The sequence below is a fragment of the Toxotes jaculatrix genome, chromosome 21 (genome assembly GCF_017976425.1).
Source record: "Toxotes jaculatrix isolate fToxJac2 chromosome 21, fToxJac2.pri, whole genome shotgun sequence".
NCBI classification, from domain to species: Eukaryota; Metazoa; Chordata; class Actinopteri; family Toxotidae; genus Toxotes; species Toxotes jaculatrix.
Genome location: NC_054414.1, coordinates 13,225,926 through 13,251,432, shown reverse-complemented (window position 1 = coordinate 13,251,432; position 25,507 = coordinate 13,225,926). Strand labels below are relative to the sequence as shown.

The 25,507-nt window shown below is 42.9% G+C and overlaps 1 protein-coding gene across 5 annotated transcripts; it reads right to left on the bottom strand.

Moving 5' to 3' along the window:
* Positions 1-84: 84 nt before the first annotated feature.
* kat6b (K(lysine) acetyltransferase 6B) lies at positions 85-23,466 on the bottom strand. Of its 5 annotated transcripts, none has more exons than XM_041029562.1 (17): positions 23,282-23,466; positions 20,330-21,184; positions 15,995-16,103; positions 14,233-14,348; positions 13,923-14,004; positions 13,294-13,423; positions 11,318-12,279; positions 10,094-10,215; positions 9,690-9,802; positions 9,396-9,537; positions 9,099-9,260; positions 8,504-8,597; positions 6,698-6,929; positions 6,251-6,410; positions 5,541-5,822; positions 4,376-4,670; positions 85-4,231 (listed from the first exon to the last, which is right to left on the bottom strand). In XM_041029562.1, exons 2-17 carry the CDS (start codon positions 20,945-20,947, stop codon positions 1,389-1,391), a joined length of 6,462 nt encoding a protein of 2,153 aa, XP_040885496.1. In that variant the 5' UTR covers positions 20,948-21,184; positions 23,282-23,466; the 3' UTR covers positions 85-1,388. The 5 variants fall into 5 exon arrangements, with proteins under 5 accessions (XP_040885496.1, XP_040885494.1, XP_040885498.1 ...); XM_041029560.1 differs by having other exon boundaries at positions 23,307-23,466; XM_041029564.1 differs by having other exon boundaries at positions 12,224-12,279; positions 23,307-23,465.
* Between the last annotated feature and the right edge of the window lie 2,041 nt (positions 23,467-25,507).

Here is a 25,507-nt window from a genome sequence, read left to right as displayed (position 1 = left end):
AAAACAGCGTCAAATGTTATCAGTGCATTCTCATTCTGTGAAGCGCCTCAGGCTAGTGTTTGAAATTAAAGGAGAACAATCAAGTACATGGTCAATCATAATTTATTCTTATGCTAAAATGTACAGCATTTTAAGTGACTGACAAAAGGAGAAAAGTCATAAATACAAGAATGTCATTCTGTCCGATTTTTGTGCACATAGCCAGGTATTTCCCCCCTGTTCTTACCAGCAACTCTGTACAGGTACAAAGGCTACAAAAGAGCAATATAAACAAAAACACAGGTACAAGTTGCGTTTTACATGCAATCCATTAGCTTAGTTTGGTCTATTCACAGGCTCTATTCTTCTACACTTCGGTAAAATATAAATCCAACATTTTATAAAGATAGAAAACAAATCTACAGATGGAATGAAAACGTAGCTTTAAAGGCATTATGTAAAATATCAACTTTGGACTAAATTTATATTTTCTTTATTGTTATTCATCGTTATAATCATTTAGTTCTTTTAAATTCTGCCACACTTCTGGACATTTTGAAATGTTTTAGAATTTTCAGGGTACAAACACTGAGATATGCTTTGTTATTTTGACAGAAATCAGTCTGCTTTATTAAACAGAAAGCTGCCTCAAGGAGATCTGTTACAAAAGACTTCAGAATTATACATACATAGCAATAAAACCTCTCAAACCGAACAGAAAACAGGACTAAGTTTACATTTTTTTTACATTATTAGAATTAACAAAATATAGTTTCATCTTTCTCCCTAAGAAGGGAAACCTAATAAAGGCCAGATATCTTTAAAATGGCTTGCTATTAAGCACAACACTTGTACAGTACTACTCAATGCACTGTCACTAACAGACTGAAGCATGCTAGTTGTCACTTTACAAAATAAGTACAATAATTTAAATATACAAAGGCATGAGTATAGTACAAACTAATTGTCAGCACTGTTAGACAGGTACACTGAACAGGTTCAAACAGCCACTAACTCCACTTGTAGCAGGCACATTAAATGGCTTCATTTGAGGCTGCTACACGACTGCAAGACCACTGATGAAATCTCTACCTCTGAGCTCTGAACCCGCCTGCTCTAAAAGACACATCAGAGACACTAACACTAATTAAATAGATTTTCATCGTAATGATGTAAGGCTTCCCATCTGGAGGAACAAAAATACTTTTTAACATTAGCTTCAAAGTTTACTCACTGATGAAAATTTTTGCATTCTTTCCAAGTGCTGCTGCTGGTTTATAAGTAATAATAACAAAAGTACACCAAAAAAAAAAAAAAAAAGAAAAGAAAGAAAAGAAACCAAGGCCAGATCAGTGCATCTTTACACAGCCAAATGCACATGAGAAGAACCAGCTCAGATCTGCGGAGAGTTACCGCCTGATGAAAGGCCCTTTCAGGGACTGCTTGGACATGCCCGTGTTCATGTAACCATGGTGACCAGCTGGAGTGTACACCATGTTGCCATGTGGTGGAGCCTGCATGGGCTGCTGGGGGTATGGCTGTGTTCCCATCATGCCCATCTGCATAGAGTACTGGGGTGACTGGTTCATATAGGCATGGTTGCCATGGTAGCCACTGTTCATCATGGGCTGGCTCATGCTGTAGCCATTCATGGCATTGAGGGAGGGCATGTTCATGGAGTTGACATTGTAGGCTGGCGCTGGCATGATGTTCACGCTCATGTTCATGCGTGGCATGGCGGCCAGCGTCCTGGATGGCGCCTGCATGGCCACAGTCTGTGGCGGTCGGGCGTACATCTGCTGCTGGTGGTGCGACAGCGGGGCTGACTTGGAGCGTGCGGAGATGTGACTCTTGGAGGCCATTTGGGGCTGGATCCGCTGCGAGGGTGAGATGCCCATGTTGCGCTGCAGCATCATAGGCGGTGGGGAGCTGAGATTTGGGGGAGGGGTCATGGTGGCCTGCACCTGTGGGTTGGGGACTCGATGAGGGGTTTGGGACAAAGAGACCAGGCTGGAGTGCTGCGATGATAGAGAAGAGGTGTTTGCATAAGATGTTATGGGGTGTGAGGCCGAGTGGTTGAAAGGCAGCGAGTGAGGGTGGTCTATGAACGTGTTGGTGAACTGCTGCAGTTTGGCCAGACTGAGGCCAGACGACTGAGGGTACGGCCCGTTGCTATACTCCCCCTGGTGGTTGATCCTCTCGTAGAGGGCGAAGTTTGGGTTGCCAGATTCAGGGATGTCTGCCAGTTGCATGGTGGTGGTGAAATTGGTGGGTATGGCGCACTGTGCCATGGGCTGCTGCTGGCTGTGCTGGCCGTGTTGATTGTGAAGACTATGCTGAGGGTGCTGATTGTGCTGGCTGAGCTGATTGTGCTGCAGGTGGTGACTGTGATGGTGACTATGCTGGTTGTGGGGATTGTGTTGACTGTGCTGGCTTAGCTGATTGTGTGGACCGTGCTGATTGTGTTGGCTGTGCTGATTGTGTGGGCCGTGCCTGCTGTGGGAGTTGTGTTGACTGTGCTGGCTGTGCTGGCTGCGCTGGCTGTGTTGACTGTGCTGGCTGTGCTGGCTGTTGCTGGGAGGCCTCTCCACCACCACGCAGCCCTGCGGCGACTTGACGTTGCAGTGCGGCGGTGAGCTCAGGCTGTTCTGCTGAATCATGCCGCAGCTGCCGGGGTTGACGGCGGCCATTTGCTGGCTCACGGCACAGCTGCTCTGGGCCAGGCCACTGGGGGGGATGCTGCCATAGGAGCAGCTGTTCTGGGAGGGGCCTGCCCCACAGATGCTGCCCCCCATGGTGGAGTCGTAGCTACTGGGGTTCTCGTAGTTCTCTGTGGTGCTCTCGATGCTGCCCAGATCGCTGAAGCCACTGTCCACCACCTGCTGCGAGTGATCGGACACGGACGGCACATCCATCATGGGGCTTGTCTCCAGGTTGTGGAGCGAGGGCACCGAGATGGCACTGTGGTCAGGGCTGATCTGAGTGTAGCCGCTCTCCAGGATGGAGACAGCCGGGCTGTTAACAGAGCGTACCGACTGGCTGGGATGGGACTGCGCGGAGGATAGGGGACTGCTGTGGTCTGACTGGGGGCAGTCATCCAGTGAGGTGAGCTGGGGGCTCTGGGCCACATGGGCGTAGGTCTGCAGGCTCCTGCAGGGCTCCTGGCTCTCCACGCAGTCTTGGAAAACAGTTTCCCGCTCAGTCTCCTGCGTCAGGGACTGAACAGCTTGGGCTGTCTCTGAGTCAATCTCTGTGCAGATTGGGGGATCCTCCCTCAGCACAGGACTGAGTGTTTGCCTCTCTGCAGGCTGAGGAGGTGGGTGATCCGGACATGGACTGGGCGTGCTCTCTTCCTCTGACTCAGAGTCTGCGGGGTTATCAGAGTCCACGGCTGCTACTGAAGCCACTGCTACCGCTTCAGGTGGTGGTGTTGCTACTGTTGTGTCTGTCACTGCCTCCTGGACGCTTTCTGCTGTGGTAGCTGGTTCCTCCTCACTACATGGTACTGTAGAAACCTGCTGACTCAACTCAGAGTCATTGTCTTCTTTTGGATCTAAAAAAGTTGGGGTGCATTTGGCTATTTCTTTCGAACTCTGTTCCAACTCTGCTTTGCTGCTCTCGGGTTCTGCCGTCTTGCTGTGACTGTCATCTTCATCATCTGCATCCTGATCCTCTATTTGAGTTCTCTGCTCGTCCTCCTCGTCGTCCTCCTCATTGTCATTCTCCAGTGATACAGCACCCTCTGTGCCGTGTTCCACATCTTTGGCTGGGAACTCCTGCTCTGGTTCACTCTCTTGTTGGTCATCTTCAGGAGGTTCTGGGGAATCAGCTCTGTCCTCAGGCCTGGGGGAAACAGCGCCAGGAGAGGCGGCAGGTGAGCAAACAGGAGAGGCTACAGGGGATACCTCAGGGGAACTCGACTTCTGGGAGCCATGGTCAGCGGGACTTGGGGGCTCAGAGGGGAGCCTCTCTGACGTTATATCTGGACTAGCCGAGCCTCTGCCTGCCTTGCTGCTCTCGTCTGCACTGACAATATCCCGGTCTGGTTCACCTTTCGCTTCTTCAGTCTGGATGTGGTGCTGCTCCGCTTCCATAGGGGTTTCAGGGGGTGTGTAAAGGTTGAGCTTGAAGCCCATCTTTCGTTCATTCTTTAACCTCCATTTAGGAGGGCCACGTTTTACTCCTTTGGGCCAGCCTTTCTTCCGTTTCACTGGACGGGGTCTGCCGGGTCTCTTACAGAGGACGTCAGCTCCTACAGATCAAACAACAAAAAGCAGTTAGAGAGATAGAACCTGTCTACTATACCACTATTTTAGGAGAAATTATACAGTACAATAATAGTGGTTATAATGTAATTTAATAATGAACATTTTTATTGCAGCCAAGATGCAAATACCTTCATTCCAGTGTTCAAGATTGTCTTTCTGTGCATTTTTCTCTAGCCTTGGGCGACCTCTCCGCCGTTTCATTGGTATAATCGGTTGCTTGTCCTCCTGTTCCTCCTCCTCCTCCTCTTCTTCCTCCATCTCGCCCACTCTGCAGGTGCGCTCCAGCAGGGGCATAGGACGCTCATCCTCTGAGTTGTCGAAGGGCTCGTTCAGCACCTCGGTGGTCTCAGAGATGGTTTCTGTTGTCACACTGCTGTTTATTCTCTTTCTTTTACGCCCTCTCTTCTTGAGCACAACGGTTCTCTGAAACACGAATACAAGAACAAACAATAAAAACACAATAATACCTCATCAAAGAAGTTTTGCATACTGAAAACTAGGGCACTAGGTGGATGACCTCCACGAGGATATAGCAGAAATTCATTCAGGCTTTTGTGCTAAATGTAAAATGTTAAAACCACACTGTGAGACTAAATGTTTGAGCAATGCAGCCTGGTGTGGAAAACCACAAATGAGACAGGCAGAGTAAGCAGAAACCACAGTCTATATTTTACATTCTCCAGTTGTTTCCCACCGGCTGCCTATGATTTAACCGCTCTTCTCTCCGAAATCCTTCACAAGAAGTATGTGAAATCAATACTATAACTAATGCACTAAATAAACTCCAACAGCCACTGTCATTCTTTTCTGGTTTCCATACTGTTTTTGCTGTTACGGTCTCCCTGACATCATGCAGCTGGCTGTAATATTATCTCAAGCACAAGGGGGCAGTGCCATATAGACAGACCTGATGTGAGAAGCACAGAGGAGGGCAGTAAATTAACCATGACCATTGACAATAGTACAAGGTTTAGCCTGCACAGTCTCGACACCAGCAGTGAAAACACAATCTATTATCTACAGCTGCAGGCACACAGGGAGGCTCCAGATGACATGAGGAAGCCGCTGAACCCTCCAATGAATTCATGAATATTTATCAAACCTTTCCATCTCACCAGAGTACACAACACGGTCCCTAATGAAGGAAAATATCTAATGATATACATTCAATTCCACTTTGTCCTAGAACAAAAATACAGATAATCAAGGAGATAATACCACAAGGGGGAAAAAAGGCTCACTTGTGGTGATGCAAAAGAAGCATGATTCACATCAACAAACAGCAAAAGTCACCTTTCTCTTGGCTGCAAGCATCGCATGGGCTTTTGTCAGGATGGGTGGTGAGCCATCGGAGTCATCGTCGTCATCGTCGTCGTCATCATCAGCTTCGTCATCGCTAACTTCCTCCGACTGCTGGATGCGCCTGGTCCAGGACGTTGCAGGGCGGCGTTCATAGGTCCTGTACGGAACCTTGCAGTGGACCTTTGTGAGAGGTTGCCTGCTACCGTGAGTCATCATGTAGCCCTCTCTCTCCTCCTTCTCCCAGCAACTGGCCTGCTCCTTCAGCCGCTCAGCCTGGTAATTAAACAGACAAGACGCATTATCTCTGGGAAAGGCGCACGCTCGGCTCCAACATCTGAGCAATGAGGCTAATGGGAAAACAAGAGATTGGAATTAACATCATGACAAATGAATCACTGCAGGTTTCTCCTGATAATAAGAGTAGTGCACTGATTGGATGTCTGCCCGTCATGGAGGAAACATTTCCGTTAAGCAACCGTGGAAAGATTGCATTTCATGGAATATTCAGCACTATCAATTATGTAGTGAACTGATTTAGGGCAATTTTGCACAACATTAGATTCCTGCTGACAGTGAGACTGCCTTCCCCATTCATGCCCTCTATTTGAACTCCACACTTAATCAAACAAACATTCAATAACAGCGTTGCAGGCATGTGTAACCAAATAACTAGCGTCTGCTGATTGAACTAGGAAACATACATCCATCTCTGCCTCCCTCTCCTCCTCAGACAGGACAGCGTTCAGGCTCGTGGAAGGTGTCCAGCGCAAGGCGTCGGGGTCCACCTCATTCTGACGTGGGTTAGCCCTCAGTCTCTCCATGTGCCGCTGAATCAATCGCTCTCTTCTGATCAACACAATCCTAGGTCACAGTGAGAAAAGCCCATGAGTTCATCTCCGCAAAAGAATAAGCCAGGGTAGAAGAGAAGGTAGACAGAAGGTGATGTGTGGTTAAATACAAGCACAAAGACGAGCTCTTTGGGACAGCAGGTGCTCCATGTCCTTGGGGGTGCTTAACCTGACTTACTTCTGTCAATATTCAGCGGCATTAATGGATACGCTGTTAAAAATACCCGCTGGCCTGGATAAGTCAGACAGCATACAGAAGCGGCAGCACAGGCTGAAGGAGACTGCGGCTTGGAAACTGACCTGCCATCCTGTCTGTCAATCATGCCGAGCTGCTGGAGAGTAGCGGCTATGTCATGTGGACACATCCCAGTGGCCCTGCTTATTCCTTTAACACTGATGTGTTTATCTGGGTGCTTATAAAGGTACTCCAGTATGACACTTTTCCAATATGCCAGGTAGGATAAGCGACCCAGATCTGACAGCGGCTTCTCCGGGGAGCCGGCTTGTCCTTCTTGCCTGGTGAGAAGGTAACCTAAAAAGACACAATTCAAACAAAAACAAAATGCTTTAGTCAAGCTAGAGGCTGCTGCTGGGTTATTTCAGATTGCAATTCAATCCCCCACTCCCTTCCCTTATGGATTGCATATTCATGTAAGGATGTGACACTGAACCCTGTTTAGGATTTCACCTTCAAATAGTATAAAGGGAGGCGAGGCAATCAGTTTTCCTCTGCTTCAACCTTTGTCAGAAGCTATGATACATGCTGGCAAGGGCAACAAAGGAGGTTGAAAGAGGGGAGTAAAGAGGAAACAAGGCGACAGAGTGAAACAGAGAAGCAGCTGGGTGTCATGGCTCACAAGAGACTGCACTTAGGAGAGATAATGAACAAGAAAAAAACCTAATACTAATATGTATCAGTGTGTAATTAGTTTTATAGCAGCCCTGTCAAGGGTCATCCATTATGAGCGGCATGAAATTAATTAATGCCTTTTAATGTGCACCCACTACCGAGAACCAAACAAGCAAATCTAATCACCAAACAGTGAACACATAATATTCCAGTAATCATAACAATATTCATTACAAAAGCTAAAAAGAGGAGCCTGTGATAACATACACTTAGCGATGAACATTCAAGTAAGTTAATTGAAAAAAAGTAATATTTCGTTCTGTGTCATTTTACAAGTATATTATCGTTAATAAACCAAAACAAAAGAGCTACTCCGTTTCCTTTGAATTATGATTTGAAAGAGAACATTTTTACACAGGCACCGACTAATGCTCTGCTCTCACAGCTACCTGAGACAAAGTGTTCCTCTAATACAGTCCAATATTACAGAAAATCTTAATCTAAACAACTTCCAGCTCCAAAGCTACATTTTCCAATAAAGCCTTCAAAGAGCTCAGAACTCAGCTGTGTTCAATCTCCCTTAATCCCTGTCTTTGTTATCAGCACACTCTCAATATCACAGATCCTCTCGCATCTCTGTGTCTCAATGGCTCCCAAAGTGAACAGGAAATCAAATGCTCCATTACCGCCCGCCCCTCCCTGCACTCGCTCCTTTTCTTTCTCTTCACCACACACAAACTCAGCAAAGAGACAACTCTTGAAAATAATAAAACACCTATAATGACAGAAAACTGCCTGCCTAAACACAGAAACCCACTCAAGGCAGCAACTGTTTTCGTAAGTGGACCGCAAGGCTTTAAATATTGTATGTGCTGAATGTACTGGACTAAAACATAAAAGCAGCATCTACACCTCATCACAAGCCAAGGAGAGAGAATTGGGGGCATTTTCTATTAAAAAAAAAAAAAAAAAAGAGAGATCTTCAAACGATGCTTAGGTGAAATACGACTGGCCATGAAATAATGTATGCAGCCAGAAAGTAATGTTTCTCACTCCTAATCTTCTGTGATTGCCTAAGCAGTGAACATAAATGCTCTTGATTAGGCCACTTCAAAGCCTTAACCAAATAACAGCACCTTGCCACGAGCAACAAATTCACCCTTTAATCTAAAAATTGTTTGTAAAGACCAATGGAAAAAAAAAAAAGAAAAAGAAAAACTCAGTCCAGCAGTCTAGAAAAGCATTAAGGAACTTACTGAAATCAATAAGGAACCTTCCAAATCCTTGCCTTTGGTACTGAGGCATGATCATTATGCAGGAGACATTGTACTTCTGCTGGCAAAGCTTTTCCTGAGGGAAGGAGAAACAGATCAAGTATGTCAGAGCTCTGCTGAAGCTGGCAATTTACTGCACCTGCCATTGTCCTTGTCTAACGCTGTGCACATGCACATGCACGCCACACACACACAGGGTGATGAGCTTTCGCTGAAAAGTATCACTGTGCTGAATCATGGCTACAACAACAAAAACAACAAAACAACTGTCTTTTTGTCAGTTAAACTGGAATTCCATTAATTGTTTAGTTTATAAATGAAAACCTAATGATATTCAGTTTAAAGTGATGTAAATCAGACACAAGCAGCAAAGTCTCACATTTGAGAAGCTGGAACCAGTGAATGTTTGGCATTTTTGTATGACTAATCGATTGATTGACTCATTATTTAAGCACTGCTGTGACTAAAACTAAATCCACGTTACAAAATTGGACAGGTCTCTCTGTATCAGTATCGCTATTCAAAAATTATGTGCGGTATTCCTTCATTTCCCATATAATCACTCTGTAATTCTTACCTTGGAGAAATAGCCCACAAGATGACAGCCTTTCTCATCATTCTTTGTAAGTATGTAGAAGAGGAAAGGCTCCACATCATAATACAAGGTCTTGTGATCCAGGAAAAGCTTGGCTAGCAGGCAGAGGTTTTGGCAGAATAGTTTGCTGACATTTCCATCAACCTAAACACGGAATAAAAAGAGCAAGAGGACACTGTTCAAACAGTTCCCATTTTTTCCCTCCTCCTCCCAGAACCCATTCAATGGAATCTCATGCAGCATACGGTTATTGCTTTATTGCTGTAAAGGGAAGCTGACCTCAAATACAGAAAGGTCGTCCTTTCTGTAGATTTCATTGGCTGGTGGGTGGAACCAGCCACACTTCTTTGTGTGTCTCTGGAGAATGTTTTTGCTTCTCATGTACTTCAGACAGAACTCGCACAGATAAAGCTTTTGTAATCTGGTGAACAAAAACAGGGAGAACTGCGATTGGTACTTCAGCATGAGGTTTTTTTTTTTTTTTTTTTTTTTTTTTTTAAAAGGACACTGAAATAAAAGGCAACTCCAGGTACAAAGAAACCGGCATTAATTGTCGTGTAAAGTCAACATTACCTTGAATATTCAGGAGGGTAAGGCGACGAGTACCAGGTTTGAATCTCATACTTCCCAAATTCAATAACGGCAGGGCATCGCACAGAGTCTGTGTTCATCAGAGACCCAGTTCTCTGTGAAAATGATTTAACAAATGCAAATATATAATTGCAGTGACCCAGATAATTTAATGTTGTCTCTTACCACCCGTCCATATATTTCTACTATAAATTGTCAAATCAGGATTGTGGTTCATAGTTCTTATATGAAAATAAAAGATGCACTAAATCAAAATAAAAAAAACTTACTTTAAAATTAAATACTTGAGTAATTTCTTTTCTCTCTCTTCTTGGTTTTATTGCAAACTTCTTGGTCAAGCCTTAAACTCCAGTTGATGTTGAAGAGTGTTTAGAGAGTTTCCTCACCTGTGCGGCGAGTTCCTGGACACGCGTGAACGTCTCAATGTCCTCCTCTGTGACATGGTCTCTGGACATGGCCGCAAAGTCCATTTGAGCCTCCTGCTTCACGCGCAGCTCCCCGTTGTGGCCTGTTAACAGGCACAATAACACAACATCAACACATCAGACAGCACATCAGCACCGGCCTGTTTGAAGCAGCTGTGGCTGAATAATTTCATAAATGCATTCTATGCAAATGTGCTTATACTGTGAGTACTGCTGTTTCAGGCCATGTCTCTGAGGAATTTCATAATGTATCATCTTTGCATGTTTATGTGAAAATCCCTAATGTAATGAAGTGAAACTAAATCACTCTAATTGCGTAACCGCTTTCATGTGCTTAGTCATCCACCAAGACAGTTTCCCATGAATTAAGAAGCAGATGCAGTGAAGGGAGCGAGTGTCGACATGAAAAGCAACTGATGTTGGAAAGCAGGCAGTAATTTTATGAAAGACATCAACACCATGACTTAACTACCAAAACAAAAACCCATTACAAGTGGAAGTGATGTGTCATTAACATATTTATGGAAATGTGCTGCCGGGGTAAGTAGTGTTTGTGCAGTATATTGTTTGGAACTGCTTGAAACATATATCCTTTTGTTTTTCCTACGTGTTATTTTTTTTAAAACTGTGACTTCACTCCTGGAGACAGTGAAATGTAAGGGTTACTGCACTTCTGGCTATAATCATCATGTCAGCTCTGAGTCAACTTGGGTGGGTGAATCATTGGGTTGTATGTGTCTAATGACCGCTGGAAGTGAGGTTGAGTGGAGACAGTGATTTCAAGAGTGAGGGTGGGATGAGGAAGAGCGCTGATGTGACTACAGCCTCTACTAGGTAGTGATCACAATGTGTGCACTACTGCAGAGGGTCAAGAACAGAGCAAGGAGCAACATGAGGGAGTTAGTGGGCCATGCACTATGACAAAAGCCAACGGGCGAGAGGATGGAAGCCACGTAAACTCCGCAGCCAAGTCAAAACGCAACGAAACTGGGTTAAGAAACTAAAAGAATTCAAATTAGGCAGAAGATTAGTAGTCTGTTAGAATGTTGAGGGTGTCCTCTCAAAGAAAAGATTAGCTCTAGTCTGGAAAAAAAATAACTGCGAGTGTTAAGCTTTAAAAAAATGAAGAAGAAACTTAAAGGTGTGGAGACGCAGGTCTTGGCTGGAGTTTCGAGCCTTGCTTACCATGATTATTCTCAGGCTTAATTCTTCCGTCTGTCAAGTCTCCCTTTCCTGGTGAGGGGGCTCCCTTCTGAGGGCTCACTTTATACCTCAGCCTGCCTAGTGTCCTGTGCTTTTTAAGGAAGGAGTTACGTTTGAAACGACTGACCATCTTAAATGGGTGTCCTCTGGGTCGGCCCAGCCCAGCAGATGTGGAGTGTAACCTATTTTTAGTAAACTCATTCTTTCCAAGGCGCTGGGGCCCTGTTTTGGACGCATGAGGTGAATCCTGCTTATGGTGCATGCGCTTAGGTGGCGCATAGCAAGGTAGTCTCTTTTTCCGCGACTGTCCCTGAGTAGTATAAATGTGAGAAAGTCCGTCAAACAGTCCCTTAAGTTGGCTGCTATTGCAGAGACTACTCAGGGAAGGAACACTAGACTGGCTGGAAGAGCTCTGGGGCGAGTTAGCAGAGGTGGAGCTGCTGGACACCTGCGAGGGCGGGCTAAATCCCGGCAACGTGGGAGCGGGAGGAAGTGCAGAGGACGAGGGGGTTATCTTTTGGGAGACGTCTGCAGCAAAGGCAAACAGCTCTGGTGGCCTGGACAGTTTGGGTGGACCCTTGTCTCTAGAGCTTAACTGTTTGGCGGGCGACTCTACGGCTACAGCTCGCGAGCGACGGCCCACGGGGGAGGGGGTAAAGAATTTGGAAAGCCCATCGATAAGCCCTTTGGTTTTCTTGTTAACGGTGAGTGTAGCTGGGGTGGAGGTGGGCGTGAGGGGGAGAGTGGTGGTGGGGGTGGAAGTGGTGAATTGGGTGGCGTCGACCGCACAACAGGGGTCTGCAACAGCCAATCTGTCTCTGGCGTCCTTCACAGATGCAGCATGACCAGATGAAGGTGTGGAACAGACGGTAATCTTTTGACCCCTACCAGGTGACCCCCTTCCTCCAAGTGCTACCACGCAGCCGTCACCGCTGGTTACAGAGCTGTGAAGACAAGAACAAGAAAGTGCGTTACAGAAGGTCACATCTCACATTTACTTAAGTGCTGTACGTAAGTACAATTTTGAGGCTTCTTTATTATTCGTCTACTTGACTAGTACTTCTAAAATAGGATTCAATGCTATAAATTAACCTAATTCTGTTAAACTTAGCTGAAACCAGCTGCAACATTAAAGTGCTGCTTACACTTTAAAGCATCACTGATATAAACAATGTTATGACTGATTACATATGACCACCTTTACTTAAGCTTTTACTTCAGAAAAAAAAAACAAAACAGAAATTTAACACAGCATTTTAACAATGTGGCATTGCTACTTTTACTCAAGTAAAGTATCTGAGTACATCTTTGACGGCTGAGCACTGTAAACCAGATCTCTGGAAGTTATTTTTTTATTTCTGCATGGAAAAGAAGTGTTTTTTGGGAGCAATCAACACATTTTTCATCCAAAACAACTCTGTGAAGTTGAGTTGTACTGGAGTCAATGAAAACCAATTAAGGCCTCAGCTATACTCCCTTGCGGACAAGCATATGTGGAAAGCATAACACTAGCTTAATTATGATTAGAAGGGAAGATATCACTGTTTCCTGTATTCACTTATTATTAGCTTGAAGAGTTCTTTTTTTCTGTAAAGGAAAATTCCAGTTTATTACAGTGTAGGTCTTATTTTGGCAGTTTTGACTGTCGTTTTTATCTGTTATGATAACATTGTGCTCACCAAATTAATTGCTCAGATCTGGAAATACACAACATCCCACATAACAACAAGAAGGTCAAAGATGAACCTCATAGTCAGCCTGTAAACTGTGATGGATGTTTGCCGCAGACAGTTTGGGTAATAATTTTACTGTCAGGCCAGCCTGAGGGTTTGTTTTGAAAATGGTCTTTCTGGCCCCGCTGAACTTCTTTTCAGCGCTGCTGGTGTGAGATCTCAGCAATTAACGCGGTGAGCTATTTTCAAGAGCAGTTTCTCTTTCACAGATTGCTGCACACTTACATTCTTTGTTTGAGCTTATTTCTGGGCCTTCCGATTGGCTTTGCATATCGACGTTTGATCTGATCGGCTTTCTGGTGCAGCAGTTTCTTCCCATTCTCCTTCGGCCTGCACACTTGGCAGATCCAGGTTCCTGGAGGGTGTCCAAACACAGACAGTATCGTTTGGGTGGGTTCATCAATTCAAAGGACATACAGTACATTCATTTGAAACATCTCCTTTAATACCGAGAACTGGCGAGAATCCCACCAGCTCACAATGACAATCAATTACTCAGCACAAAGTGAAAATCCATAAGAAAAACATTGGGTCAATTCTCTGTCCAGAGAAATAGACTTCGTGTCAGCTTGTTGAGCAAAGCTATGTGACTTGTATGAATTGCCTGCCAAATGTCCTACTACAGTACGTGCGCCATCATTACAAGCCTCGCTGTAGGGTCAGTACTGTAATCCAGAGATAGCAAATCTCCCCGGGGATGCTGGAATAATTTGATATGCATGCAAATCTCCTAATAAGCCACCGCGTCCTCTCTGTGTGCTGAGTGACAGCCCCAAACGGCCGTCTGTGAAGAAAAGGCTTTGAATTGACAGCAGAGAGGGAAACAGAGAAGCCAGACAGTGTAAACACCTCACCTTTTGGCATTCTTGAAAGCGGCGGGTCGCAGCATTCCATGTGAAAGCCCCGATCACATGAATCGCAGAATAGCATCTCATCCTGAAAGGGAACAGCAGGCGTGTGTAAGGGATGTCCCTGTTGCATACATGCAACACCCTCCTGTCATTTAAAGTCTTTTGGAAAAATAAGCCCAATTGGGCACAAGAGAGGCTGTACAAATCTGAGGGAAAACCAACAAATCCTCAGGGATGCACAAAATGGGATCTACCTCCAAGCCAACAACAGTGAAAATGGTGTGTGTTAAGATGCATGCAACATTATACTTACAGCATTTTTCCCCTGTATTCGACAGGAGCTGCAGGTTTTGCATTCAATGCACTGCCACCGTAATCTCTTCACATTTGAGGTTAATTCGGGGGAAAACTTCAGACATGATGGATGCCCTTCAGATGCAATCAAAAATGCATTTTAGCATGACAAATTTTTTACCAGCACTGACTGTGTCACAGAGCTAAAGACAAGACTTTCCATTTATTCACACAGTACGGTTAAATATTAACATATTACATCATCAAAAACAATGGTGGGCCTGTATGTCCGCAACACTCTTTCCCTCCCGCCACAAGTTGTGTCTAAAAACAGTATGATCAAACATCTGAGCCGCTAATTACAGATAATTTGATCTTAATGAGGCAGAAACAGTAGCAGCACTCATTCTAATGGAAGCCGATCCATGAAAGTCATGTAAAAGCTTGCCTTCTCCCTCACCCTGCTCCCTCTCATGGTTGTAAAACAGCTGTTTTACAGTGAGAGCACAATTTGTGTACACTACGAGCGGTTAATGAAAACCACCTCGACGCTACTTAGTCAAATTTGAGCTATAAAAATGTCACCAGGAGAACAATTCCTTACGGCATTTAAAATAATTGTTCAAACATAAATGACTCCCTGGCAGAGGTAATTTTATGGGGGGTTAGCAGTTTGTGTCTGGAACAAAAGAACAGTAAAGGAAATGCCACCAATCTGCAGCAGGAAAAGGGTTGATCTTTGATCCGCTGTGCCTGGTGCGCGCTGTAAGAAGAATCTGAATTGAGCGAAAATGATTTCAGATTCTAATGGCCACTTATGGAGCATCTGCCCTTCTTGAGCCCACTGAGGGTTGCAAGCAATTTGGATCCCTTCAGCCACTCAATTCAAACATTGTTCTTCCAATAAATCCCTTAAAGTCAAGTGAAAAATGTGAAGCAAGAATGTGACATCTGCCTAACCGATGTTGAGGACTGATGCCGCCAGGGTTGGGTGATATGATGATATTCTCTATATTGTGAGGTAACAGAAATCATTCAACAATCACATATTTTTCTCCAACCTTTATACTAAGGTAGCTTTAATATCTATGGTTGTATTGTGTGATTGCAGACAACGCAGCAAATCAATGAGCAGGACTGCTTTGTAAAAATATTGAATTTCTAGGATTTGTGCATCAATGTGATTAAGTGCCATGATTTTTTTTAGGTGTTTCAGAGAAAAAAAGAGACATTTTCAACAAAGTTATACAAATATTTGGACCGCTGAACTTCCAGAAAATTCCCTTTATCATGCTATAACACTAAAGCAAGAAAATAATTATATATGTCTGTGATATAAAATTGCTGTAATAGACAAGTTGATAGAAAATCATCTACCTCTACCTGATAATATTTCAAAAAGGAAAATTACTCATTAGGACTGGGCATTGATTGCATATTATACTCGTCTTTTCATAGCTTGACATTGATATAACAATAATTTATGTTTTCATAATGTAAACATGTCCAAATTAATGATTCAAAGAAAAATTAAGTTAAAAACAAGTTTTAAAATATACCATGAGAATTCCTATATTATATTATATATATATATATATATATATGATGATGTATGTTGAATATCTTGATGATTTTAACTTTATCGCCCAGCCCTAGTCCTCATATATACAGAATTTACACTCTTGCATTTGAGCTGTGCTAAGATACTAACAATCCAGTCTATAGTTTGTTCTGGCTGGTGAGAACATCCAATAACTGAAGCGTTACACAAGGCGACTTACCACTGCTCCCACAGTCTGCACAGGACAGCAGCTCTTCTGGCCGCTTGTCCCGATTTGACTCTTTCGTTCCAAGACAGAAACTGCATATTGGGATAGGGTCAACCCGGAGCTGGGTGGGAACACAAACAGAGACAAACTGTTTAAAAACTAGAAATGGGCACAGGCTGTGTTTGTTTTCGGACATTTTATCTTGTCAGAATTTTTGAGATCACTGTAGACATATTGCTGGTTAAGGCAAGAGGATAAAACCAGTGTGTGGATTTAATGAAACAGCCACAAAAATATGAAGTGGAAGCATAAGCTCAGAGAATGAAAAAAAAAGAGTTCAGTTCTCACAGACTAGAAATGAATAATAAATGAATCTCATCCTCAGAGATATGCTGCGTTTGAGATCCGCCTCCTTTATCCATTACATCTGAATGGGTAAGTGATCTTAGTAATCATAGTTTAAGGGCTTAATCCAATTCTTAAAGCTTGCACTCCAGTCTGAAAGGATTAACCAGCATGTAATCAAATTACCTCAATAATAAAACATGCTCTCATTGTTACTGCCATGATCCACTGTAAATGTTGCAAGTCTCAGAACAAACACTCATTTAAGGGCTTACGGAAAAGTTCAGAAGTAAAATATGAGCTCAAGGTTTAAGAGGATTTCCTCATTGATCACTCAGAATGAAGAGAGGCTGACTTTGCAGAGGAAACTGGGAGAGACTTGGTGTCATCTCTTCACCCAGCAGCCAGTCAAAACCAAAGCGGAAAACATAACTAAAACTACACTCAGATTGATGCATCATTGCTTTCATAAGGTGTTCCTTTAAATATCAGATCATATACACAAGCCTCTGGGGGAGCATCAAACAAGCTGCTGCCTCCTTTCCTGTTTAAAAAGAATTGCTTAACGGAAAATAACGCTCACAGGGTGTGAACATAAATAAGCCACCTCATCATCAGTTTACACACTAAGGGCTCGTCAATTGACCGGAGCTTTGAAGGGCACTCTGGGGATGCCTGTAATTAGTTCCTGGTTTCTATGACGCAGATCATCATCCTGACCTAAACCAAATTTGCAACCTCTAAATCTCTACTGGTTCTGAGCTCCTCCTGACTAACAGCTGAATTAAGGGAGATGTTGTTTGTTTTTTTTGTTTTTTTGTTTGTTTGTTTTTTTCATCCATCCATAAAACACAAGACAAGAGCATCCTTTCAGTCTGTCACACCATCCAAATGAACCTCAGGGGAAAATGCAGCAAGGATACACTGTGAATTTGGTCATTGGTCCTAGCTGCTCTATCAATTAGTTGTTACGGTGAGGGGAAGCAGTTTACTGCCACATCAATGATTACTCTATTTTCCGACCTGCCAGGTCAATATTTGAAAGCGGGCGCTAGCACTAGGAGCTGACTGCTGCTCACACAGCTGTGATTATGGACATAAATACACCAAAATGCTACTGTGTGATGAGACTATACCTCTCGGATTTAACACTGTAGCTCAGATGTCTCACGTTATGGAAGAAAAATAAAACACATTTAGCTCAGATATAAGTCAGGCCTGCAGCTGCCGATCAGTTTTGTTGAACACTCCTGCTTATAAGTATATTCCAAATGCACATAACCAGACAATGAAACAATTAGATGATCAGCAAAAAGTTAACTGCCAACAAATTTGAGAACTGACTAACAGTTTAGGTCATTTACCAAGCTAAAATGCCAAACATTCACTGGTTTCAGCTTTTGGATGTGATGTTTCTCTCTTTTATATCACTATAAACTGAGTATCTTGTGATTTTGGACTGTTGGTCTGACAAATCAAGTTATTTGAAGATAAAATGATGAGTTTGTAGAACCTGTAATATGCATATTTCATTACTTTCTGGCATTTCGTAGACTAATCAATATCATTAATCAATAACGAAAATAACCACTAGTTGCAGCCCTACATATAACCCCAGTGTTTTGTTAACTGAACCGCACAAAGTCTGTCAATTAAAGACTCATTAAAGTTCAAATCACATTCACTGAGAGCAGAGACAGACAGAGAAATATCAGCATTTGTCCTTGTTCACAAACCATTCTATGTCATCACTGCTAAAAGATGCAGCCAAAGGCATTTGAAAACAAGGCCTCAGTGTTGTCAGTACTTAATTCTTGTTTAAGTACAGAAAGTACATGTGTGTCATTTTTATTATGTAGCCTGAAGAAGCAAACTGAGATCACTGTGTAAACAATGTTCACACGAGTCTCAAAACTATGATTTTGGGCTAACAAAAATCACAAATATGATTTCTGCAAGAGAATTATAGATACAAATGAGAAAATTCAAGCAAAGAGCCTGAAATTAATAAGACATCAGTGCTAATGTGCAGCCTGTGCATATTGCTGATGAAATGCTAAGAGCTGATAGGCAAGTGTAAGTCTTCACTTCATAACATGGTCTCCACTGACTGAGCTATGAAGTCTAATCCAGGAACTGGAGAATTAATTTCCATCAGAAATATTCTTAGGCCTGGTGATTAAAACCAATAGCAATTTGCAATCTGCACAGAAGAAAAAAAAAAACGTGAAAATAGAGAAACAAACACAGCTGAAGAGATGCTGATGATTTACTTGGGGATTCTAAATTAAGTACATTACAGGAAATTATGCTGCTTCAAAAGAGCAGGCTGTCCTGAGTGAGGGGGTGGGGTCCTATTAGAACACTGCTGGTAGAGAGAGAGAGAGAGAGAGAGAGAGAGAGAGAGAGAGAGAGAGAGAGAGCTCAAGTGGTTGCATAACACAGCAGGAAAAAAAAACTCTCATTCCTTGCCTTTGTTCCTGCCAGAGTCTCTTCAGAATCTAATAAACTCTAAACCAAGACTGCTCTTTTTTTTTCTTTTTTTTTTTTTTACCCTCGAAGTATCTCTTATTCTCAACACTCGTTGTGCTTCAACAACTGAACAGGCAGAGATGTCTCATCCTTTGAAGTGAACGGTAAACCTGGACTGGGCTAGGTGATGTCATCAGGCCGGGAGCAATAGGTTGAAATGTTCCAAATGGAAAACAGCAGGCCTTCCTCAGCTATGAGAACCATCGCAGGACACTGTGTCTCTAAACAGTTCTCAGTTTCACTGTTGGCCTGACCACAGACACTGTCACAGTTGTGGCTGCAGTATCAAGGTGTCGCTTTCTGATTATTCACTGTGAAACTGGTGGGGAGCAGGGTGACATCTCTACAGCCTGATGCTGCTCGCCACTTCAGCTGCACAACTTGTGCATAAACTATTACTATACTAGACCACACTTCACCTTGATAAGCTTCAAAACACAAACTGCAAAAAGCCTTCACAACTAACTATCTAGATGACTGTACGCTGCACTTCAGGGCCACACAATGAAAACTATTTTCCATGACACACTCTTCCGTTCCTTTTAAAAGACAGTGCATTTTAAAATTGCAAAGCAACTACAACAATGCTGTCATTCCACACACATTTATCTGAAGTGTGCATGATAGCTAAGTATTAGAAACAGAGACACAGTCTTTGTAAACTATAAACCACCCCTGAGGTGCCAAAGCAGCGGAAACAATGCAACCTGGAAGTTTGTTTATATGGTTTTATTTCCTCTCTGGGGCCTCTCAGTTTGCACAAAGGTCATAACAGCTGCATGCAGTCTGAGAATATTCTGTCCTACCACACATACTTCAAATCCCATTGCTCAGTCGTATTTGTGTGGACCAGTATATGCTCATGACCTTGCAAATTACCAATAAGATATCCCAATTCTGTTCACTAATGCTTTTCAACTCACAAGACAGCCAGCCACATCCCTTAAGGTCATTAGGCTAGGGTTACATAACCTGTGGGAAGCCTACAGCAGACTGCCTACCACACACTGTCAGCATGACTTTCTGATTATCCAAGCTCTCTTATTATGGAGACCAACAGAAACACAGCCTCAAAGGGACACACTCTAGATGGCGTTGAGTCTGACCTGCCAAGACAGAATCCCAAAGATTAAGACCACAGTTGTAAAAGTCCTATCAAGAAAATTCCTCTCAGTGGTGGCCTTAACTTTCCCTCTTCCTCCTTGTTAGTGATATCATGGAAATTCCACTGTTAAAGTTCCAGAAATGTACTTAGTTCTTGCTAAACAAGCCTTTAGGACATGCTAAGGCTGGGTAAGAAGGTGGAAATCAGTAACACATTAATAACCAGCCTATTTTGGCAGGAATTTCACTACTGTGGTCATCTGGATGTCTCCCTTTGGGCTAATATAAAACACAGCAAAGGTCAGGGTGACATAGGAATCACCATGACGTGAAGCAGTGAGAATGCAGAGGCCAAGGTGTGTATACCTGGTCTCGCTCATGGGGGAGGAGTGTCACTGATGACAGGACCAAGGGGGAAGTACTTGGACACCTGGAGCCCCTTCCGTCCGCACTGCCATGGCTGAGCTTGTACCGCGGGCCATTTTTTAACAACCTGCCGTTGTTAACTGACCGCTTGGCCGCCAGCCGTAACCTCTGCCGGAAAGCAGGGTTATCAACAATGACTGAGAGGTCATCCTGGTTCCTCAGATACCTCTCGATGTTTTTTAGTGAAGAGCCATGGGTATCATCCAGGCCCTCAATGGCCCTCTTAAGTATTTTATTCCAATCAATATGGCGCAGATCGCTTGAATTCCATATAGATTCCTTTGATGGCACAGACACGTTTGCAGGCGGGATTGATCCAACTCTCCCGGGATTTCCTGGGTCCTTGTAGGAGGCGCTCCCTTTATTTGTAACCTTGAGAATAGAGCCATCATGAACACTTAATTCCAACTGCTCAAGGACGGTCTTCTTGTCCAGTCCATGCGATGTGGCCACTGCATGACAAATTCTCTCCTCTGAGGGCCTCTGCTTTTGCCTTTTGATTTTCTGTATTGCTTCAAGAATCCACTCCGTGTACAGAGGGTTTGCAAGTTTTACCATGGTTGAATAATTAGACACACAAAAATGTGATCCATACAGGTTCCCCCTTTCTGCTGCTGAACACTGGGTACATCCACATCCTTAATAAGGTCAAAAAATTACGTTCCACGCCAGCATCCACATATTTCTTCTCAATCCTAGGTATCTGACACTGAACTTGAAAGTTGGCACTAGTAAATTCCACAATGGTAGTTACCAGCTGACCTGGAGCTTTATTTATTCAATCCCAGATCAAATCTAAAAGGAAAAAGAGAAAAAACAAATTGGTCAAATGCATTTTTTTTAAAGATGCAAACTCTCTAGTAATAGTTGGTTATGTCTCCTTATTAGAATTCTTTAAACTAGGTTAAAGCATAGTGGATATAAAGGCTAAGCCTGAGGAATGCAGGACTTTTAAGATGTGCTAAAACATGAGAAACAGATGGATAAAAACAGATGCAGGAGCTGTCATGGCTGCTAAAGAAATTAGACTTAATCCATAGTCTGACAGTATAATCCACACACCAAACCAGATGTCCATTTCAAAAGAGGCTGTTTTGTAAAAGTAATAAGTTTTCACAATGTGGCAGGTAGAAACTTCTACCGAGTTCTGGAAAAGTATAAACAGTCTCCTCGACGGATAAATATTTTCGGTTTCAGATTCCTTCCCGACATATAAAGTTAACATTTATTTCTGTGGCACGTAATTTCCAACATGTCACCGCAACATTTGTTAGTCTATTACACAAAAACAAAACAAAGGCAAAAAAAAAAAAAAAAAAAGATAGAGTAAATCGCACGTAAAGTTTAACCGTTAGCTGTCCGCACGCGACTTTTGACAGCTCGACGTCCGCAACGACGAACCGATCCAGCGCGAGGTTTAATGACAGCTCTACAGTCAACGCTCACTTTTCCTGACAGCTGCCGTTATCAAACGCTAGAGTCACGTCCGCAAAGCACCGCCGAGCCGTTAAACGGAGGAAGAAACCGGCAATAACTGCGTAACAAACCCAGAGTTGTGTTCCGCTGAGTTGAGCAGATAAATGACAGTGTTGCCAGCATTACTGATGTCACCTAAACAGTCGCCATTTTGTTACAATGTTGTAGTTTACATGAATCCGACATGACGCTGATTACAATCCAATGGAGTCTCATTAAACCTTACCTACACTAATGTGCCCTCCCTAGCAACTTCAATATTGGCTGTAAAGACAAGATCCGATTTCTGGTTTGATAAAGCACATGTCAATCTTTATGTATGAGCTCACTCTAAGAGGCACGGTACTGGCTGTATGATCTGTCACTTCACTCAATTGACCCGCCTCTTAAGGTGCCTTCAGTGATGAATTGATATCATTTACCTCCAACACGCATAATATCTGAACTTAAAGACCCAACCGCGGCGACGTGGTTTTATTAAGTTATAAATGCACTATAACAGGCGTAAACTGGCTGAGTAGTAATTAAATTAGATAATTATTTAACCTCATTTGCAAAGCGCTAAACACCGGCCCACCTTTACTTAGATTCCTCCTTGAAACAGTTGGTTACACTTGAAAGTGATTTGGATCATTTTAGACTTTAATTGGCTGTTTGTTAAATCTATCATTTGTTTGCATAAAAACCTGCAAAGGCTGTAGCGCCGATTTAAAGTGAAACACATTTAATTTTTCATAAATTCCAGGTAGCATATTCAAGACTCCTGCAGGCTAAGTGTGTCTGAGCTATCGCCTTTTCCCTCGTCTCTTATCTTCCTCCCTTTTCACGATTTCCCCGAGAGGAGCCGTAATTCTCCCGATTTCCAACATTTAAACTACGTGACGTTAAATTGAGGGCGATAAATAAATGTTCCGTCAAGCTAAAAAGTAGGTTTTCTGCTCGCCCCACGTCTGCCAGCGAAATTATTAACGTCCTGTGTTGCGCTGTGCAATGATGGCATGACCTCTTTATCACCGTTAACTATCAAATATCTCCAATGAGGAAAAATAGTGAGCCCTGGAGGGGGAAAAAGATGTTCAGGGGGGAATACAAGTTAACACGACTGCTGGGAGAGTAGCCCCTTCATCACTGCTTCTCAATTATGTATCGCTAGTTTCTTTAGCTCCCATTTCTCAGCTTCAGCTCCGCTCTCGTTTTCCATATTATATTAGGAAATGATACACAGCCTCTTTGGATTTTCACACACACACACACACACACACACCGTTTTGTTAGATGTTAACACAAACCGACCTATCTATCTATAATCTGCCGCCGCCGTGGGCGAGAAGGCACAACAAATTAACGCCAAGTTTCATGCAAGGATGAACATATAACAAGTATGAAAGAAGAAAAAAAAAAGAGGGCACAGGCTACCGTAAATATTTGCTGGTAGTTTTACCTCTTCAAGTTTTCCCCCCCTCGGATACTCCTCTTCATTATCGGGGAAACGTCGAAGGATAAATGTGCAGCGACATATCCAAGCGATTTCGTGGGATTTGATCTCTTAAAACGAGGGCTGAAAAGCTTGCGCCGAGACATGGAGAGGACCTGATAACAACTAATTGAAAGGTTAATCTACATAGCAGCCTGTGACAAAGTGGTACCCTCCCCCTTCTTCTTCTTCCACTGTAGACATCCCTACTTCAGTGTAGTGGAGCGGACCGTCGCCCCTTTAGTGCGCTCCTACAATGATATTGTCAATTTCACTTTTCCCCCCTCCATCAGCATGTCCAGTGATGAGCCAAGAGGAACATTTTTACACTTCATGTTTCTGGTGGATTAGTGTCGGCAGGCTACATAACATTTTTTTTTATGTCATAACACTCCTATTAACATGAATTCCCTATGGGCATTTTTAAATTCCATTGATGTGCAGCAGAAATAAGCTCATGTGTGATTGATTTTGACATAAATACATAAATCCAGACTTTTATTTCAATATGAGCTGTTTCTTGCACTGGCCAATTTTACCCAGGGCACTATGGGATATTATACTCTAACACCCTAATCTGCTAATTAACTCCACCATACCCAAAGAAGAGCAGTAGTTGTTAGCAATAATGTAGATCATTAAATTTTCAGTCTTTAGATTTGCACTCCCCTCGCTCATTCACCAACTCTTCAGCAGCATTACAAATGCCAGAAAGCTCATTTTTCATGCAGTAATACAGATGTAATTAGAGAGATAATTGGTAACTTCCCATCAGATTATGAACACATACTGTACTGTACAGGCAGCTTTAAAAGGGTGTCAAATGAAAACATTTAGCCCCTTTAAAAATACATATTTGATGTATAATTTGATTTGGATTGATTTAATTCATGTTTTAATAGTCTTGTCATTTTATCAGTATGCTGTATTTTTATCAGATGCATCTCTCATTACCTTGATGACTTTGTTGATGCTTTCTATTTAACTGTTTGCCCTATTTACACTGTCTCAGTACATTCATTTCATTCAGTCCTTGACTTTAGCTTCAATCTAGTTACTGACAATTTGTGGTGAATACATGTAAATAAGATGTTATTACATTGAGGTGCTGTTGTTGCTAAAGCAGGCAAAAAATGTGAATGAAGAGGGTTCATATTTGAAGCATGTAGGGACTGGTGTCATGATGGAGGCACTGACCAAACCTGCCTGTGTCTGGTTATAATGAATGCCACCCTGGGCCCCAGCAGGTCCTCCACTGCTGCATGGGTCCAGGGATAATTTGAATTGGAGCATGTGCCATTGCAATCTGCCCATCCCCCTCCTCAATCCCTGCCAACTGCCACACTGGTGTTCACAAACACTGCTGCCCATCTGCGGGGCAAAACACTGGCCAGGGCCCCAGTTACTCCTTTGCCTGTGTTCAGAAAAATATATTCTGGTCATGAACTCACTTTTGTAGGCAAATATCACAAAGTCAAGTTTTTCGTCTCCCCACTTCAAAGTTGTTTACAACGTATTTAACTCAAAGCAGTAAGTGAAAAGAGATTTTGTAGATTGCTGCTACACAATAAAACTGGCATTAAACATTTTCAAAATGCCTATGGCTCATTAGCTTACACAACAGATAACACAGTATTGTAAAATGTAAATTAAATGCACAGATTTTGTGTTTGTTTTCCACATCTTGCATTCACTGAGCAAAGCAAAAGTTTACCAGGAAAAGTGAGAAAAGTATGTTTAGTAGTTTCCTTATTGTGGCAGGCATTCTCATTACTTAATCATGGCTCCCTCTTTTTGTGTTTGTGTTTTGCCATCTGTCATCTTGAGAAGCAAATGAACCAGCTGCCATGGAGTGTGATCTTGCCCAATCAGAAATGTGGTCCTTTTCAAAGCGCATCTGTGTGAAACCTTAAAAAATGCTGATGAAAAAAAGTGTCTCAAAGTTGTTAATAACATTTTGGCTGGAGAATGTTTTCACCTAGATGCCCCCGATTAGCATAAATGCATAAACTATGCCTCATTAGAGAAAACTGAGCTGTTGTGCAGGGAGAGTAAAAAATTGGATTCCTCCTGACATGCTCAGAGAAAATAAAAGAAAATATGATGTAACAGGTTGTTCTAGGGGATCAAAAAAAATGTTATTCTCAATCTCACTTCTTTGTAGAACA